We start from the raw sequence: 21,491 nt of genomic DNA, 5'->3' as shown, positions 1-21,491 counted from the left end.
GGGTCTGGTGTTTCCATCTCTTTAAGAATTTTCTACTGTTTGTTGTAGAACACAACAGTAAACTGTGTAAACACAGTCAGGTTTTAGAGTAGTGAATCTTGTTTGCACACAAAGTAATATTTCTTCTCCTGTCCTCTTTCCCTCATATTTAATCAGTTTCTAGTCCCAAAGCTGATATTTTATTTTCCTCTGTCTCTCAAGGTTCTCATCCCTGTGGATACTTTCTTATTTGTGCACTCTTTCTAAACCCTCCATAGCCTGAGTGCTTGATGTTCCAATAACATTTGCATATGCTTAGATACTTATTAACCATGGGGGAGAGAGTAACAGTCAGTATTTGGAAGATGTGACAGGGATACAACACGGACTATCAAGGCTGGCATTGGGATGAGGTTCACCGATGGAATTTCTATATTTAAACAGCAATGTCATTGTCCTCTCAGTGATTGCATCTTACAATAAATATAAAAATGTGCTTTCTTAACCTGTTTAATCTGTTCTCTAGTCAATAATTTAGTTGGTTTTCACATGATGTTAAAACTTCAGAGGCTTTTCTTTGCTCTCTAAGAGACATCCATTTAAAAAATTCATCACCACTGCATAACACTGTATCTATATAGCAAACAACGTCATTAAGATGTGGTCCATTTAAGTAAAATATACTACAAAGATGACAGCCTTACTGAGCTAATGGTGGAAATTTTACACATTTCACATTATGATCTTAGGGCATGTAATATGAAGATTAATTTTTTCACACAAGTAATAAAGTTTTATCCATGAGCTTATTTTTTTCACAAATTGAACAATTATAATTACCTAACAACAAAAAAATCCAGTTCTGAACTAAACAACTTGCTTCTTAATTTCTTTCTCCTCAATACAAAGTAACCCAGAGGGCTGGCCACAGAATAGTTTAGGGCAAAGCTGAGAAAAATTATGATCCATGGGTCAAAGTCTATTTTTGTAAAGAAAGACTTATTGGATCACATTTTCACTCATTTGTCTACCTACTGTCTATGACTGCTCTAGTGGTAGAGTTGAGAAATTGCAAAAGAGACCATGTGGTTCCCAAAGTCTAACAGTCACATCTGGGCCTTTGCAAAAATACTTTGGCTAGCAAGTGGTCTAGAAGATGTCTTGCTCTCTTGTGTTTGATCCTGTGATGGAAACAAGATGTTGATGCATTATTCAAACTCTAATTCTTTACTTATAGTTATCTATACACATAAAAATTTAGCAATACTTCTTGGGAGTGACAAACTATTTTAAAATTTAGATTTTACAATTTACCCATGTAAATAAGGTTTTCATTCTTTTCATGATGGAGAAATTCTGGGTTTCTTTTAAAATTTGCAAAAACTGTGTCTATCTGTCCAAATATGCTAAGATAATATACCAACTCTAATGGGTTTAGAGAATCTCAAGAGGCATTCTGAAAGTATTTATAAAATTAAAACATGCTAAGAGAGTCTATATTTGATGAAAAACAAACAAACTCCCTCTTGGGCTGGGAATTTGGAACAGGCAGTAGGTAAATCCATTTGGAACTTTCTGGTGAGACTGCAAGAGAAATCAGGGTAAGTAGAATGATGTGGAAACAGTTTTGCAACTTTGTCTCTGCCCTGGACTATCTGAGGAGATAGGTTACAGATGGATTCACTCCCAGCATATGACTTTCCAGTATAAAAACTCTTACCTCTTGTTGTTTAAATGCATGCTCCTGGACTCTGCCAGTCAGTGTTTCAATACTGAGCTGCAAATCAAGTAATGTGGTGTTCAGACCTACTAATGACTTGGAGATATCACCTATGATATTCTCATGTCCCTGGATGGAGGAAAGTAAGGAATTTAGCTGGAAAAGAACATCGTTAAACCTCTGATCAGTTGTTATGCTGAAATTCTGGAAATTCTTAGAATCTAGGAGATTGGCTTCATTGTCTGAAAGATACTGGATTCTCTTTTCCATGTTGCTCATGCGTTCCATCATGACTTCTCGAAATCTCATTTCATCTTCACTGCCATTTCCTCTGCCTTCCAGACTTGGAGATATATCTGCATTAACTGAACCAACTGTGCAATTCTTCATTTCCCATCTCAGGAGCTGAGCTGCATATTTAAGTAAAAATAAAGAGAGTCATGCCCTGTATCCTTAAATGCATCCACTGTTCCATTCCACATCACTTCATCCCAAGCTAACATTCTGAATGCTATCCTAAATCAGGTGTTTGTTTTAAACATACAAAGTATGAACCAAAGTAGGCAGAGTGCTGGGAGGGAAACAGTCTCCTTTTCCTATTTTACATTAGAATTTATTCCACAGTTAAGTCATTCTTTCTGACTTGCTGCTTAGATGAATCTTCTGGGTCGCCACATCTGGCTATGAGAGCAAGAGTAAATGCTACAGATTATGAAGTGCACTGTATCCTGGTCCTCAGGTGTGCTGTTAGGATAAGATGAGATAATGCTTAACACAGTGTCTGCAGTAAACATGTTGAATATGTTAGCTATTATGAAGATAAATGATGATGTGACAAAAACAATATGTAGCAAAAGTAGAAATATTAGTGTTATCCATTGTATGAATAAATTGTTGGCTCATCTTCCTTATGCTATCACTAAGCTACCAGAGAGTTATCACTTTCAGTTTCTGCAGATCTAATTTATTGTTGGTAAAGCAGGAAATTGGATAAAAAAGTTTTTTAACTTAAAAAAGTACTGTTCTTTCAAGACTCCTCTAAAATATATATTTGTAGAGGAAAATTTAGAAAATATGAGTAATGAAAATAATTTACCATTAATCTCATGGTGCAGAATTAAGTGCTAATGTTTTAGTAGATGCATATTAGATTTCTGAGTCCACTATCATATTATTATTATACAATCAAGAGCTTATATATAATTTGGAAACTAACTTTCAATTAGCATCTATCATAAAGACCCTTGCATATTATTTAATATTGTTTTACAAAATAATTTGAATAACCACATTGTATTCTATGTGTGGTTTTGCCAGATTTAACAAAACCCCTATATATTGCTTCTATTTCTACTAATATATTCAACACTTCGATGAACCATCTTATGAGCAATTATTTCCTGAATATAAAAATTCTATTAAATGGTGTTTGGGGCATAGAGAGCTGCTGATATATATTTACAAATGGGCATATGTTCTCTAAATAAGCTAATTATCCTTCTGAAAGGATCTAGAGCAATATGTTTATAGTTTCAAAAATGAAAAGTATAAATATTACTTTTGCCGATAAAAATAATACATAATTGTACACGATGAAGAAAATGTTAAGCACCATTTTATTCCTAGTTAATGATGGTTAAGATTTTATTGTTTCATCTCTCTATATATATATCTATATGATTTGTACCTTTTATCTACATATATATCAGTCTCTAATCCATATTAATTTGAATACATAAGACTTTACATATTTGGCCATTATTGAGCAGTAAAGAGTAACTTTGTATGGTTTAAAAGTATATCTATATAAACAGCAATAACTGACCTGTCAATTTTCTTTAAAGTGATATGGCAATAGTTATTTATTAGCTTTACAGGTTTTTGAGACTTAACTGAGGTAACACATGAAAAGCCCTGAATTAAAAAAAAAAAAGAAAGAAAAGCTCTCAATTCCACCCTAAGCTTAGGGTACTGTTATACAAATGAGAGCTTGGTGTTTATGTAGGAACAAGCTGCCCAATTCTGGAATCTAGTCCCACTCCTTAGTTACTAACTAGGTTACTCTGAGCAAGTTATTTTTCTTCTTCTTAATTAGGCTTCCCCAAAGACCTAAAAGTAATAACTGTCTTATAGTGGTGCTGAGAATGAATGAGATAAGGCATGTAAATCCCATAGCACACAGATGGCACATATGAAAACTACTCAAATAAAAGTGCCTTATCTTTGAAAGTTATTATCTTAGTTACAGAGTCTTCACCACCGTCACTTAAAGAAGGTGTTTGATGACATCTGTCATTGTAGCTCTTATTAAGCATTAAACTACATATTCAATTAAATCACAATTTAAAAAAATCATATTATATGTTCCTAGTTATAGTCTCTTTAAAATTAGCTTATTTGAATTAATAAAATATGTGACTATGTTTTGATACTATCCACAACAGACAGAGGCCATATTGAGTGTACATTATTTTATCAATAATTTGGACAAAATAGTATTTTTCTTAGTTAGATCTCATAACATTTATTAAATTAAGTGTAGAGAGCAAGTTTGGGATTGACAGCTTCATTTATGCATTTGCCAGTTCCATGATTTATTTATTGAGTACCTACTATATATAAAGTACTGCTCAAGCAATTCTGGGAATAGCAAACTGACTGGGAATGGAATTTGACTTTAACAATCAGAAACCCTAACTAACAATATTTGCAAAATTATCTCCAAGTTAGCCCTTAAATTTTTCTCTTATAATGATTACTGCTTTTTCAGATAGCAGTTAATAATTCAGGCTCTAGACGGGAACTGCCTGGATTAGCCATTCTTGTTCTTTCCTTCATAAACTGTGCCCTTGAGCAAATTAATCAGGCTATCATTTCACTACCTTATAAACGGGATACTACTAGTTAGTGTTTAAATAGTTAAATGAACTGATATATGTAAAGTGCTCAGATCTTTGCCTGGCACATAATGCACATTTGATACTTTTCATTTTTTAATTATTATTAATATTTTGGATTCAATATCTGCATGCCCAATACTGATACAAGGGGGAGTTAATATTATGTAATATAAAAAATTGGGATGAAGTTGGGTGCTCCATGAGAAAGATAGTATCTGTACTTATTTTAATAGGCATATTGATTTAATTACTCAACCATATAATTTTTACTTTCACTAGAAATTCTTTTTATTTCATAGGGATAAAGCAAAATCTCTTCATAGTGTAGAAAGGGAAGACTTGATTTGATAAAATGTCATGTGACCAAAGATTTCTATTCAATATCAAGTTCAACATGAGCTGATACTAAAGGCTACTTTTTGCTTATAGATTTAAAAATGCAATATTGTTTGTTTTCCCAAATCCTGAGTGAAACCTAATTTAATCCTTACTTTCTTTAAAAACATTTAACTATGATACAGATGATACAAATACGAGTATCACAAATCTAGGTATGGAATGCTAGAGTTCATATTTTCAAATGTTCATTTCTTTCATTATCATCAGAGAGATGGTATTTTGTGACTTTTCTATCTTACATTTGAAAGGAGACAAATTTTATGACTTGTACAATAGGGAGAGAGTTATATTTGACCTTACAGATCACATATACTCTTCCATGTTGGCAATACCTTCTTCTACCAAAATTTGTATTACTTTGAGCTCAAGGATCTTCTGTTTGTCAGCAATTTGTATACATTAACTTAGGCTTAACCTTATCTTATTCTTCAGAGACATTACTATATGCTGTTATACTGTAACAGAAATGTAGTAGCTTCTTGGAAAAAAGGTAGCTTGTGGAGAAGACTATAATTAAGAAATATTTTTCAATATATAAGACACTTTAGCTTTCATGCACAACATTTTATTTCATCTACTGATTTATATTTGCCAAAACAGAATAATTTCTATCATTTCAGGGATATATTTTCTCTACATTTGAAATTTTTTATATTATGTAGAGTTAATGTATTGCATTTCAGCTTTCTTTTGGAAAAATTTTGACCTACAACTTACAGCTGTAAATGGATAGTCAACTGTTTATTATTCAAGTATGATAAACACAGGAGATCTAAATTCTGGTGAATTGGGGTGCTAATGTGAACTTGCAAGATTTGAACATGTTTAGCTTTTTGTTGGTATTAATAGTACATGCTACAGTCTAAGGAAACAAACTACTTCAGGTCAATCATTGTCAACCCTAGAACAATTGTGTTGACTTGGTAGCATTTTCTAACAGCCCACAGATTTTGAACCTGGTTAGAACCCTGATATTTTCAAACTTCAGTTCACATTGTGCCTGGGCAGAGTAGAAAGAAGTTGCATTCCTGGAGGTTGGTTCTGCAGGCCATGGTTTACATAAAAGCGACGAAGGTGAGGCACTCAGTCGTGTCCAACTCTTTGCAACCCCATGGACTATATACAATCCATGGAATTCTCCAGGCCAGAATACTGGAGTGGGTAGTCATCCCCTTCTCCAGAGGATCTTCCCAACCCCAGGATCGAACCCGGGCATTCCACGTTGCAGGCAGATTCTTTACCTACTGAGCCACCAGGGAAGCCCAAGAATACTGGAGTGGGTAGCCTATTCCTTCCCCAGTGGATCTTCCCAACCCAGCAATCAAACTGGGGTCTTCTTCATTGTAGGTGGATACTTTACCAGCTGAATCACCAGGGAAGCCCCATAAAAGTGATGAAATTATGCAAATTCTAACTGACTGACAGCTAATGATCCCAAACAATGATGCATCTTTCAGTTAAGCACTTGAAACTGGTAAGCATAAACATAAACAACACATAGATAACCTGGTTTATCAGGACGTTGTTGTTTAATGACAGACACATCAGATTCTTTTACTTAAATGGTTGTGGTTCATTTGATTGGTTGATTGGTTGTGGTTGATTATTGTTTTTGACATCCAAAATAGTATTTGACTTTTACATATGGAAAATATTTTCCTGGCTAATGTTACAACAAGCTAATTTTTTAGTGGCTAATCATATTTTGTTCTAAACACCTGATTGAACTGGGAGATAGTAGACCACAAAGGATAGGAGTCAGGAGTCATGGTAGGAACTTCAATTCCATCACTGAACAGTTTTCTTTTGTGGATGATGAGGGTAAGCATATGTCTGTCCAAGGGTAACTGTGAGGTGTCTTAAGATAACCTGTGGAAAATGTATAGCCCAGGGCCTGAACAGAGTAAATGCTCAAAAATGTTATAAAAATATTACAGTCATTGTTGCTTTCATTATCATTTCTTCCTTAGTACAATTTTGGTTCTATCTTGGAATATCCTTTTGACAGAGGAGGTATGGCCTTATATTAGGAGCATTTCCTTGTTAAGCTGATTAGTATGCACATAAAAACACATCTTCCTCCCAGCCTATCTCTTGTTCAAGCATATGTCTAGACATTTTGTCACTCCCAGAGAAAAAGGGAGCTACAAGGCAAATAAATTCAAATGTCAATCAAATCCCTCAAAAATGGTCCTGAGGGAAATAATGTTTATAAATTTGCTTGAGTTACATGCAAGCTATCCACCCCTGTATAAACTCTTTAAATGTATCTCTAATTCCAGCCAAACTCTTCAAAACAAATCCATACCTAAAAAACATCATGTAGGACCCAAGCAAAGTGTTCTATTTGTTTGTTTGTTTGTTTGTTTGAAAGGATGCTATCAGTTTATTTTTAGAGAGGTTTTAAATAAAACCCTCATGAAATATGTGACCATATAAAGGACAAATATTGCTGAGGGACAGGTCATTAGTTTCTGAGGTTTCCTCTGAAGACTTGTAGGGAATACTTCTTTCTGCTCTCAATACTAGGAATAAAAGTATTTTTCCAGAACAACTGGCTTGTTTTTATATTTTAGGCATCACTGATATAAACAATCAGGTTTATATCTTCACATTTGCAACTAGAATGCTTACCATGAAATGTATGATGCACCACTAGAACTTCCTAGGACTTCAGATGATAACATTGCTGAAATGGTCAATTCTTTCCATCTTCCCTTTACATATTCATATTTTTATCTTAAAGTTCCATTTTCTATGCTGTTTATTTATAGGTTTTTTTATGCAATAACTTTGCAGAATCTGTTTTTTTCGTGAAATAAATTTGAGGAACATTTTTTGATCTGAAGTTCAAATTCTTACTAATTTGCCATATACCAAAGACTGAATACTTCTTTCTGCTTCTGCAGTAAATAATTTACTAGGTGAGTTGCTGAGTTTCAGAACTAGAGTACTGTACCTGCCACTATGCCAACGATGGGCACGAGAACTACAAACACAATGAGATAAAGGGTGATCAGTGCAGCTTTATAAGACTTCATCCTCTCTTGAAGAGTTGGGCCATTTTTAGGATCTAAAAAACAAAAGTCCAACCTCCTGTTAGAGAACTTACTCATCTTACTTAATTAAAACTTTTTAAAATCTCCAATTATATGGTTAGTATCAAACCTACTGGAATAAGAAAGGAACCAAGAAATAGGTTCTCATTTATTCAGCAGAAAGTAAAAGGGACAGCCAAAAGGAGAAGTCAATACAGAAATCGCTGTGGACATTTGATTTATCCACTAACTAAACATCCAGGACAAAGTTACTATCTTCTCCAAGCTGTACTTGTCTCATTGGATGCATTCATTGGTAAATTTTAATACTGATACCATACCAACACACACGCAAACATAAATTTTATTCTTCTGTTTCACATGGGAATGTGAACATTCTGGATGAAAATAAAGTTCCTCAAGCAACTATATATTAATAATTATATATATTTTTTCAGATTTTAAGTGAGATAAGAAAAACATTACTTTTGATGGTAATTATGCAAATTTTCTTTTCTCATTCTACCTCAATAGTTTTGTATTTGGATGCCTCTTATGATTTGAATACAAGTTGGAAAAAAAGAAATAACAAAATTCACACTTTGATTAAACTTTGGAATGGATCAGTAAAGCCCATCCTCTGGATATTTCAGAATATACCAATATTTTAGTATTATTTCTTTATATGAACCAGCAATTCATATGTTGAGATGCTAACTGTACAAAAGCTATCTCGATATAGAGGGAATCTTACTAGCAGAAGAAGATGTTTCTTTAGTTAAGTGAATTAAACATCCATTAAAGCATTCTTTCCTATGGCCATTGCTTTTGTTGTTTAGCAAAAAAGAAGGAAATTTTGTTTTCAGATTGCAAATTAAAATGAAATTTTAGATATTGTTCAATAATGTTCTATGAGGAATTGAACAGAAAAAGGAGGAAAAACTTAGGTAAAGAAAATTTTAAAAATAAGGAAAAGGGGGAAAATGAAGGAAAAAAGAGAAGAAGCAACCACAATACAAACAAGACGGGACATTCCATCCGTCAGGTGACTAAGACTGAGATCCAGCCAAGCAGATAGAGTAAGTCTCATGACCATACTTTTACACAGTCTCACTAACTCCAAGGACAATGTCCATGAGCACCCTCCCTTATTCTACTTACTGGGAGGAAGCAAGGCTGTCATTGAGCGAGCATCAAACTTCACAGACTCTGTACAGCTGTCAGTGTCCTCCTGCTGATCAGGAAAGTCATCCCACTGTGCCATACTTCTATCAAACACATGGAAAAACATGATAATTACACACGGAATTGCTAGGGCCCTTTGGCATCATGTTTCACATTGAAATTTACAGTTAAAATCCAATTTTAGCCAGGGAACAAGTACAATTAATAAAATTTACATCTCTGTCCTACATATGCCAACATATTATAACTACCCATGAATTTTCATTTTAACATTAAAAGACAGACTTATATGGAACCCACTCATGAATTTTTCCATGTACAAATGTACACTTGTGATTGTAGATATGTGGGTTTTTTTAGAGTGAGAGGTAACTTTGCTCTCTTTAGCTGAAAAAGGAAAAATTCCCAACTGGCAGAAAACAACTGTTTAGCTAAAAAGTTAAAAAGAATTTCCCTCAGAACAAGTAGTAGCTGAAAATTTGAAACAAATATTTCCCGTGATCATTTATCACAGCTTTATGAGCCAAATTTTCGTCTGTCAAGGCATGTGTTTATCCCTTTAGAAACAAAACAAAGTCCAGTCACAAGATAAAGAGCCACAGGAAAAACTTAGTTTTTTTATTTCCCTTTCTTTTCCCATTCTTTCTCTTAAAAAAAAAAAAATTCTTATATATTTTCCTATCAAGGCTTCCCTCACTATATACATTGCCAGCACCTCAAATATGTGCTTGTACCTTTTAAAACACAATTGCAAAGAGCTGGGCACGACTGAGCATACACATACATGTTTTATGACCCAATCTATAGCTATGTCTCTTCAAGATGCACCAGAATCATTTACAAAGCTTACTTTAAAACAGACTGATGGTCCCTACCTGTGAAATTTCTGATATTTAGGGTAGGGATCAACAACCTGCAGGCTTCCCTGGTGGTTCAGTGGTAAAGAATCTGCCTGCCAAGGCAAGAGACATGGGGTTCAATCCCCAATCAGGGAAGATCCTCTGGAGGAGGAAATGGCAGTCCACTCTAGCACTCCCGTCTGGCAGTCCACGGGGTCACAGAAGGGTTGGACACGACTTAGAGACTAAACAGCAACAATCTGCAATTCAGACAAGTTTTCTAGTGATGCTGCTCCTGCCAGTCTGAGGACCACAACTTTAAGAACATTTGTCAAAAGAAATGGTGACCTTTTCTTGGAAGCAGTTCAGTTCATTTGATTGATAAGTTTAGCATAAACCCAACATCTTCTTATCATTGTTTATTTTCTCTAATGCTGAGTTATGGATTTAGCACAGCTGAAGTTACAACTGTGTGCCCTGGCAGCTTCAGGACACTGAACTCTTTATCTCCTCCAGAAAATGGACAATCATTCATATGCAAATGTTTATTGTGCTTTGGGAAGAGGTACTGAAAATAAGGATGTGGCAACTCCTGCCAATATATTTTTTAAAAAATATTTCCAAGGAGTTATTTTATTTTGCAACTTGTACATATATCATTCTGTAAATCAGTTTTAGTTTTTTGTAAGTCTGGTCGATCTAACCAAGGAGTGTATTCTTTAAACACTTCAGTCACTGTGGAGGAAGCTGGTAGAGGGGGAAGTTAGAACGACATCCCCTTTTCTTAGGCAGAGGTGAAACTAAATAAACAATTATAGGGGAACACTGACTATTATAGGAAACCAAACTAATTAATTCAGACCCAGACTCTCCTGCCATTCCCCCCCTTTTTAATTCACTCTATTATTTGATTTGGATGACAGTTTTTTACTCACCATGGGAAACAAATCAAAAATATAACTTTGAAAAATGAGATGACAATGAAACAGCTAAATTCTTTTTAAAAATACAGTTCAAAGCATTGGGACTCTGGCAAAGCTTTTAACATTTGAACTCACTTTATAAAGGACGGGCTCACAAAGTCTACTTTTTTTTTTTTTTGCTGCATCCCATGGCATGCAGGATCTTAGCTCTCTGATTAGGGAACAGGCCTATGTTCCCTGCATTGGAAGCCGGGAGTCTTAGCAACTCGACAACCAAGTGTATATTTAGGTACCTCTGCTATGCAGCTAGAAATATTTTCCTGTCAGTCTGCTCACAGGTCCCTTCTCAATATGTTTGACTCTGGTTCTGGTCCCAAAAGCTGAGATATTATGACTCCATTTTCACTTACATACAAAGGAAACATCCTTATATTACTCAGTCTTCTAAATGGGAATATCTTTGTAAAATATATTTTTGCAAAATTTTGAAAATTTTAAATCTGATAAATCTCGCTAGACTGTGAGCTACAGAAGTGGGACCATGTCTAGTTTTGTTCAATATTATATTGCCAGAGCCTAAAGCAATCTGGAGTATAGACTACACTTAATATATACTTGTTGAATATTTGGGCACTACTACAGAGACTAAGTTGTTTTGTTTCTCTTTAGGCCTCTACATTTCAATCTATCTTTTATGGGCTTTAGATGAAAATATACATCTTTTAGATTACTGGATTTCAAACTATGATTTCTTTGGGCAAATTTAAAATCTTTGAAAAAGAAAACCCTCTAATAAATGTCTACAAGTGGATTAGATTAAATAACCATATGTGGACAACAGAGGTACAGAGAGCTGAAAGTGAGATGAACACTAAAGTCTGTTGAGTGGAGCGATGAATGAAAAATAATCCCCTCTGGGCTGGTGAACTGTGGGTTCTGTTTGTTCTCTGGAGTGGTTAATAACAAGGGTTGGTTAATCATGAAGTATACTTTTTTGCATTGAAAAAAAAAAGATGAAATTAATCATAGATGATGCTGCCATAAGATTGCTGGCATTTACTATTACTACTTTCTTTTGTTCTCAGTCTCCAAAATTATCCTGAGAAGCTCATTTATTTCCATGGCTTGAATGGCATGAACTACTACCTACATGCTGACTAAGCCAATATACCCAGCTCAGATCTCATGTCTCAGAATCAGATTTATATATATATAAATACAGCTACCTACAAAGGGGTACTTTCCACATCAACCTAACTTTTCTTCTTCTAGGGTTTCTGATGTTGGCATGCCACCCATTTATATCATCTATTTGTTATTACAATCCTGGGCTATTAATAGCTCCCAATAGGTCTCTCTGGCTTCCCTGATAGCTCAGTTGGTAAAGAATTCACCTGCAATGCAGGAGACTCCAGTTCAATTCCTGGGTTGAGAAAATCCAGTATTCTTGGGCTTCCCTGGTGACTCAACTGGTAAAGAATCTACCTGCAATGTGGGAGACCTGGGTTTGATGCCTGGGTTGGGAAGATCCCCTGGAGAAGAGAAAGGCTACCCACTCCAGTATCCTGGCTTGGAGAATTCCACGGACTGTATAGTCCATGGAGTCGCCAAGAGTCAGACACGACTGAGTGACTTTCACTTTCACTTTTCCATAGGTCACTCAGCTTCATGTTAATCCTTCCATTTTATTTTCCACACAGCTTCTAGAATGGTCCTCTTCAAAAGTAAGTCAGATTGCCATCATGACCAAGTGGGCTTTATCCCAGGGATGCAAGGATTCTTCAATATTTACAAATCAATCAATGTGATACACCACATTAACAAATTGAAAGATAAAAATCATATAATTATCTCAATAGAGGCAGAGAAAGCCTTTGACAAAATTCAACATCCATTTATGATAAAAACCCTCCAGAAAGCAGGCATGGAAGGAACATACCTCAACATAATAAAAGTCATATTTGATAAACTCACAGCAAATATCCTCAATGGTGAAAAACTGAAAGCATTCCCCCTAAAGTCAGGAAAAAGACCAGGGTGCCCATTCTCACCACTACAATTCAACATAGTTTTGGAAGTATTAGCCACAGCAATCAGAGGAGAAAAAGAAATAAAAGGAATCCATATTGGAAAATAAGAAGTAAAACTCTCACTGTTTGCAGATGACATGATCCTCTTTATAGAAAACCCTAAAGACACCACCAGAAAATTACTAGAGCTAATCAACAAATATAGTAAAGTTGCAGGATATAAAATTAACACACAGAAACCCCTTGCAATCCTATACACTAACAATGAGAAAACAGAAAGAGAAATTAAGGAAACAATTCCATCCACCTTTGCAATGAAAAGAATAAAATACTTAGGAATAAATCTACCTAAAGAAACAAAAGGCCTACATATAGAAAACTATAAAACACTGATGAAAGAAATCAAACAGGACACAAATAGATGGAGAAATATACCATGTTCATGGATCAGAAGAATCAATATAGTGAAAATAAGTATACTACCCAAAGCAGTCTATAGATTCAATGCACTCTCTATCAAACTATCAACTGTATTTTTCAGAGAACTAGAACAAGTAATTTCACAATTTGTGTGGAAAAAAAACAAAAAAAACAAAAAAACTCTAATAGCCAAAGCAATCTTGAGAATGAAAAATGGAACTGGAGGAATCAACCTGACTTCAGGCTATACTACAAAGCTACAGTCATCAAGACAGTATGGTACTGGCACAAAGACAGAAATATAGATCAAAGGAACAAAATAGAAAGCCCAGAGATAAATCCATGTACCTATGGACACCTTACCTCTGATAACAGAGGCAAGAATATACAATGGAGAAAAGACAAACTCTTTAACAAGTGGTGCTGGGAAAACTGGTCGACCACTTGTAAAAGAATGAAACTAGAACACTTTCTAACACCATACACAAAAATAAACTCAAAATGGATTAAAGATCTAAATATCAGACCAGAAACTATAAAACTCCTAGAGGAAAACATAGGCAAAACACTCTCTGACATAAATCACAGCAGGATTCTCTATGACCACCTCCCAGAGTAGTGGAAATAAAAGCAAAAATAAAAAAATGGGACCTAATTAAACTTAAAAGTTTTTGCACAATGAAGGAAACTATAAGCAAGGTGCAAAGACAGCCTTCAGAATGGGGGAAAATAATAGGAAACAAAGCAACTGACAAAGAATTAATCTCAAAAATACACAAGCAGCTCATGCAGCTCAATTCCAGAAAAATAAATGACCCAATCAAAAAATGGGCCAAAGAACTAAACAGACATTTCTCCAAAGAATACATACAGATGGCTAACAAACACATGAAAAGATGCTCAACAACACTCATTATCAGAAAAACACACATCAAAATCACAGTGAGGTACCATCTCATGCCAGTCAGAATGGCTGGTATCAAAAAGTCTACAAACAATAAATGCTGGAGAGAATATGGAGAATAGGGAACCCTCTTACACTGCTGGTGGGAATACACACTAGTACAGCCACTATGGAGAACAGTGTGGAGATTCTTTAAAAAACTGGAAATAGAACTGCCATATGACCCAGCAATCCCACTGCTGGGCATACACACTGAGGAAACCAGAACTGAAAGAGACATGGGTACCCCAATGTTCATTGCAGCACTATTTACAATAGCTAGGACATGGAAGCAACTTAGATGTCCATTGGCAGATGAATGGATAAGAAAGCTGTGGTACATATAAACAATGGAATATTACTCAGCTATTAAAAAGAGTGCATTTGAATCTGTTCTAATGAGGTGGATGAAACTGGAGCCCATTATACAGAGTGAAGTAAGTGAGAAAGAAAAACACCAATACAGTATATTAATGCATATATATGGAATTTAGAAAGATGGTAACGATGACCCTATATGCAAGACAGCAAAAGAGAACCAGATGTAAAGAATAGACATTTGGACTCTATGGGAGAAGGCGAGGGTGGGATGATTTGAGAGAATAGCATTGAAACATGTATATTACCACATGTGAAATGGATCACCAGTCCAGGTTCTATGCATGATACAGGGTGCTCGGGGCTGCTGCACTGGGATGACCCAGAGGGATGGGATGGGGAGGGAGGTGAGAGGGGGTTCAGGATGGGGGACACATGTACACCCATGGCTGACTCATGTCAATGTATGGCAAAAACCACTACAATATTGTAAAGTAATTAGCCTCCAATTAAAATAAATTATTTTTTTTAAAGTAAGTCAGATTGTATCACTCTGCTCAAATCCTATAAACACCTTCCCATCTCATTCACTCAGACAGACTGTTCTCCAGCATCAGATCTGAAATGGCAACCTACCTCTTTCACTTCCTCTTCTCCTTCTTGCCTTGATCCACCCCCCAACCAACTTATCACCATCCAACATGAAATACATTTCCCTTATTTATCTTGTCTATTGTTTGTCTCTGCTCACACAAGCTACAGTCATGATTCAGGGGTTTTCATCTCTTTGGTTCAATGAATAGAGAGTTCCTGTCACTTAGTAGGTGTTCATCATGTACATAAGAACATCAGGAGAAATTCCACAAATAAATGAAAGACAAAATAGTTTGCAAGATGACTGGATTTTATACCTGGAGTCATGCTTCAAGGAAAGTTTGTATTAGTGAAATGCAGAAATGCAAAAAACTGTTCTGCTATCTATTGGGAAATGAAAGGTTTTTCTCTGAATCCCATGTCAACAGGAAACTGAAACAAAAAAATCTCACCCCTGATGTTCCCACTTTTGCCTCGGAGGGATTCGTTAGACTTACTTGATTCCTCCAGTTCCTTACTCTATCAGTGCTGTTTGTTTAGGAATGTTAGAAAACTTACACATGTGAGGGTTTGTTAGAAGCCAGCGGACAATTCACAAAATCCAAATGAGGCTTTAACTGTTTTCTCCAGAGTTAAAAGAAAAAGTAACCTCACATAATGCTATGGTTTCCTGTCAAATGTCAATGCACTGACAAAGAACTGCAAAATCTTCTGAGTGTATGTAATCTATTAAAAGTGCATTCTCATGAGAAGTGAAACGCCTCTCTGCAGTATCAGCTCTTCATGAAGAGGGTGAAAAGTTTATAGAAGCTACAACAGGAAAACCTTAATGAAAGAGATTCAGTATTATTGTGTTTGGAAACATACTTTTCTTTATTCCTGTTCTTATTATAAAAATATTCTAACACTATTGAAGACAAGTTGGGACAAAATTTCTACCAATCCATCACCCAATATAAGAAAAAAATTGAGTGTATCCACATTACAAATTGATACTATAATGTATATTATCATCTAGTTTCATGTATTCCCCTTAAATTCATATCAGTATCTCTATACTTGAAATTATTTTTTTAAGTTTAAAATGATGGGCCACATAATAATTCACTGAATATATGTACCTTATTTATGCAGCCATTTTGCTACAATTCTTCAAAAAAAGATACGTTCCCTGTTCTTTGATGGGCAATGTTTTACTGATACAGATGCTGCTGCTGGAAATATTTGCATTACTTAGGTTTCTTCTTTTTAGCCTAAATGTTTCTTTAGGCTAATTCATTATACGTTGAACTATCAGATAACAGGAATACTATCTCAGACTTCTTAGTATCCACTGTCTGACTTCTCTTTAAAAAGATTGTACACATTTACAGAGATTCTAGTCACTTATGTTTTAAACCAAATTCACCACTGCTCAGTAACAATGTTTATTTTAGAATCATTTAGATTTTAGTGAGAGTTAAATGATATATCAGATATATATTTATATACACACAGATATATGTGGTTATAATATGAATTTTAAAATTATTATGAGGATTAAAAATAATTTTTATAAATTGTTTGGCAGACAACCACAAATAAATGAATCACCATTATTTTAAACCATGACTTTTTTTTTAATATGAAGTTTTCTTATTTTATTCTCACAACAGCACCATGAGGTATGTTCTCAATTTTGCAAGTTGGGAAACCAAGACCTAAAACTTTTAAGTATCCAGTTAATGTTACACAACATAAGGAGTGGGGGAGTTGGGACCTGAAGGTAGGCAGTGTATGACCAGAAAAAAAGCTCCTAATACCTGTGTAAAATATTTATAATCTCAGTTTTATGACTTTTCTATCACTATTTTCACACGGCTAATGAGAATGCTAGTCACATTTTATGCCATGTAAATCTTAACGATTCTTCGAGGTGAATGTAAATTCTAACAGCTCCATGAAGATTCTTCTTTTCCTCTTTAAGTAATTTTGGCCCCTCCTGTATTCTCATAGTAGTTACATATAGCACTTGCATACCACTTATGGTGCCCAAATTATATTATGCCAATTTGCCTTAGATCTTGATTTTCCTAAAGACAAAGACTTTTATTTTTTATATCCCTTCTTTACATCTAGTTCAGGAAAGTGCACACAGTAGATGCCCAACCAATACTTGCTACATGAGCAATAGAGATAATAAAAGTATTAAAGTCAAAAGTATTATGTAAAAATTAAGGTTAGACTAAGATATATTTAATCACACTGAGTAAAGCCAATAATTTGCAACAAAATATGCACACTTATATGCCCAAAATTTCTTGCTAATTCAACTTACAAAATATATATTATATATGTATTTCATATACATTTGTGCACATATATTTATTTTTCACCCTCAGAAAACCTAGCAGAAATCTCTATTTATTATTGAAACAATCAAACCTAGTTATTAGTGATAGGATAAAAAATTGTACCAAAAATTACTGATCACATATGTAAACAGCTCTCTCATATCACATACACACACACACACATTTAGACACACAAAAATACACAGAGCAGACCCATATATTCAATAGAAGCAATTTGGGAAAAAACACAAGTAAAACTTCTTTTACCATATGTCCGAAAGACGGCAGCACTGATTTATCCACTTCCCTCTTGTAACAATTGAAACCTAAAACCTTTATCACATAATATTTCAGCACGGCACAAGAAGAAAGGAAATGACACATCTGTATGTTGAAAATCTTTCTTAACAGTGTATTTCAATAGTACTCTCCTCAGTGCACAAGTTTGCAGAATCTAAATTTGTCAGATAACTCATTCCTCTTTCCATCTAAGACATTACAAAAAGAAAAAGAGAAGTCAAATGAAAAACAAATGGGGTTACTGTAACAGCACACATAACATATGGAAGATTAATCTTTTCCATTTTGTAAGATAGGTCTGCTTTATATAATATTCTCATTATTATTAATCTTCTATTAATCTCAATATCTTCCACTAATACTCATGGTCTCTTTCATACTGTATAACCTTGAGGGAAGACTCAATGTTTAGGTGGTTTGTTTTTCTTAATCCTTTTCCCTAGATCCCTTATCACTAGCTTCAAACACAAAGCAGAGAAGGAAAGGATACCCACCAAGTAAAACCAGCAATCCCTTACTGCTCACTTCAGCTCTGTCTATAGTGATGTTAGCAATTTCTGTAGATCCCTTTGAGCATCTAAAAAGTTATTTATTTCCTGAGAAGTATAATAGAGGGCATGGGATCAGAACAAAGGACTGACTTTCATCTTCCACACCTGTCAGAGTTTTACATTTTCTTTAATCTCATTTATTTAATCACATTCCAGTTCCAATAGGACATGTAAAAAAAAATACACTAATGAGCTAATTTTTAGATCTGATTCTTTTGAGGACAAGTGTTTAGTTTATATTTCATGGGCACTTCGTGGTGCTCAAAGAGAGAGGGACCCTACCTTCTATCAAGAGATGGTCAAAATGTCCTTGCCAGGCCCACTGGCACCACAGAACACTAACGCCTGGGAGAGAGAACCCAGGAATAGTGCACAGTGCTTGAAAAAAGAAAGCAGAAAAGAAAGTAGCAGTGTAATAGCAATAGTAACAGGCAATGAAGCTGGCAGCACAAGTGCTGACCAGGCAGCTTGAGCCAAGAGTAGGATCACAGACATCAACCCAGGCTAGACCAACATGAAGGCTACTCTGTGACCACACTAGGTCACCAGATTCTAGAAGAAGAACTGGAGACTAACACCAGAACTCACTGTATTTTCTTTTTATCTGCTTCTATATGTTTTTGTTGTCCAGTCATTAAGTCATGTCCAACTCTTTGCAATCCCATGGACTGAAGCACACCAGGCTGTTCTTTCCTCCACTATCTCCTGGAGTTTGCTCAAATTCATGCCCATTAAGTCAGTGATGCTATCTAACCATCTCATCCTCTGCCACCCCCTTCTCCTCTTGTCTTCAATCTTTCACAGCATCAGGGTATTTTCCAAACTCACTGGAAATATTGGAGTTTCAGCTTCAGCATTAGTTCTTCCAATGAATATTCAGGGTTGATTTCCTTTAGGATTGACTGGTTTGATCTCCTTGCTGTCCAAGGACTCTCAAGAGTCTGCTCCAGCATCACAGTTTGAAAGCATCAACTCTTTGGCGCTCAGCTTTCTTTATGGTCCAACTCTCACATTTGTACAAGACTACTGGAAAAACATAGCTTTCACTATATGGACCTTTGTTGGCAAAGTGATGTCTCTGCTTTTTAGTATGTTGTTTCATTTTGCCATAGCTTTCCTTCCGAGGAGCAAGCGTCTTTTAATTTCATGGTTTCAGTCACTGTCCATAGTGATTTTGGAGCCCAAGAAAATAAAAGCTGTCATATTTCCACCTTTTCCCTTTCTATCTTCCATGAAGTGATAGGACTGGATGTCGTGATCTTAGTTTTTTGAATGCTGAGTTTCAAGTCAGCCTTTTCACTCTCTTCTTTCATCCTCATCATAAGGCTCTTTAGTTCCTCTTCACTTTCTGCCATAAAAGTGGTATTATCTGCATATCTGAAGTTGCTGATATTTCTCCCAGCAATCTTGATTCCAGCATGTGATTCATCTAGCCTGGCATTTCACATGATGTAAACAGAATATGTTAAATAAGCATGGTGACAACATGCAGCTTTGATGTACTCCTTTCCCAAGTTTGAACAAGTCCATTGTTCAACATCCAATTCTAACTGTTGCTTTCTTGACCTGCATACAGGTTTCTCAGGAGACAGGTAAGGTGGTCTGGTATTCCCATCTCTAAGAATTTTAAGATCACAGTTTGTTGTGATCCACACAGCCAAAGGTTTAGTGCAGCAAATGAAGCAGAAGTAGATGTTTTTCTAGAATTCTCTTGTTTTCTCTATAATCTCTCTATACATTTCAGATGCTGGCAATATGATTTCTGGTTCTTTCTTTACTAAATCCAGCTTGCACATCTGGAAGTTCTCAGTTCACATACTGTTGAAGCCTAGCTTGAAGGATTCTGACCGTAACTTTGCTAGCATGTGAAATGAGCACAATTGCAGTGCAGTTTGTACATTCTTTGACATTGCCCTTCTTTGGGATTAGAATGAGAACTGATCTTTTCCAGTCTGGTGGCCACTGCTGAGTTTCCAAAGTTGCTGGCATACTGAGAGCAGTACTTTAACAGCATCATCTTTGAGGATTGGAAATAGCTCAGCTGGAATTCTATCACTCTCACTAGCTTTGTTCATAGTAATGCTTCCTAAGGTCCACTTGACTTTACACTCCAGGATGTCTGACTCTAGGTTAGTGACAACACCATTGTGGTTATCCAGGTCATTAAGACTTTTTTGCTTATTTCTTCTATGTATTCTTGCCACCTATTCTTAATCTCTTCTTTTTCTGTTAGGTCCTTACTGTTTCTCTCCTTCATCATGTCCATCTTTGCATGAAATATGCCCTTGGTATCTCCAATTGTTTTTTTTAAAGAGCTCTCTAGTCTTTCTCATTCTATTGTTTTCCCCTATTTCTTTGCATTGCTCATTTAAGAAGGCCTTCTTATCTCTCCTTGCTATTTTCTGGAACTCTGCATTCAGTTGGATTTATTTTTCTCTTTCTCTCCTGCTTTTCTCAGACGACAGCTTTGTCTTCTTGCATTTCTTTTCCTTGGGATGGTTTTGGTCAATGCCTCCTGTACAATGTTACAAACTTCTGTTCAGGCACTCTGCCTACCAGGGCTAATCCCTTAAAGCTATTCATCACCTCCACTGCATAATCATAGGGGATTTGATTTAGGTCATACCTGAATGGCCTAGTGGTTTTCCCCACTTTCTTCAATTTTAGCCTGAATTTTGCAATAAGGAGCTGATGATCTGAGCCACAGTCAGCTCCAGGTCTTGTTTCTGCTTGTGGTATACAGCTTATCCATAATTGGCTGCAAAGAACTTAATAAATCTGATTTTGGTAGTGACCATTTGGTGATGCCCATACGTAGAGTTATTTCTTGTGTTGTTGGAAAAGGCTGTTTGGTATGACCAGTGTGTTCTCTTGACAAAACTCTGTCAGCCTTTGCCCTGTTTCATTTGGCTCGAAAGCCAAATTTGCCTATTATTCTAGGTATCTCTGACTTCCTGCTTTTGCATTCTAATCTCTATGATGAAAAAGGATATCTTTTTTGGTATTAGTTCTAGAAGGT

The 21,491-nt window shown here is 35.5% G+C and overlaps 1 protein-coding gene across 2 annotated transcripts in view; it reads right to left on the bottom strand.

The window, feature by feature from the left end:
- The window catches only part of MSR1 (macrophage scavenger receptor 1), a 78,543-nt gene extending 60,501 nt beyond the window's left edge, over positions 1-18,042 (bottom strand). For both annotated transcript variants that reach the window (XM_061134930.1, XM_061134931.1), the window contains exons 1-4: positions 17,889-18,042; positions 9,198-9,304; positions 7,958-8,071; positions 1,700-2,109 (exon numbers count right to left, since the gene is read on the bottom strand). In XM_061134930.1, coding sequence (XP_060990913.1) covers positions 1,700-2,109; positions 7,958-8,071; positions 9,198-9,300 — 627 coding nt within the window. In that variant the 5' untranslated portion in view covers positions 9,301-9,304; positions 17,889-18,042. The remainder of the gene's footprint in view (positions 1-1,699; positions 2,110-7,957; positions 8,072-9,197; positions 9,305-17,888) is intronic.
- Between the last annotated feature and the right edge of the window lie 3,449 nt (positions 18,043-21,491).

The sequence above is a fragment of the Dama dama genome, chromosome 32 (genome assembly GCF_033118175.1).
Source record: "Dama dama isolate Ldn47 chromosome 32, ASM3311817v1, whole genome shotgun sequence".
Classification (NCBI taxonomy): Eukaryota; Metazoa; Chordata; class Mammalia; order Artiodactyla; family Cervidae; genus Dama; species Dama dama.
Note: the sequence above shows the minus strand (reverse complement) of the source record. Positions and strands in the feature narration are given on the sequence as shown.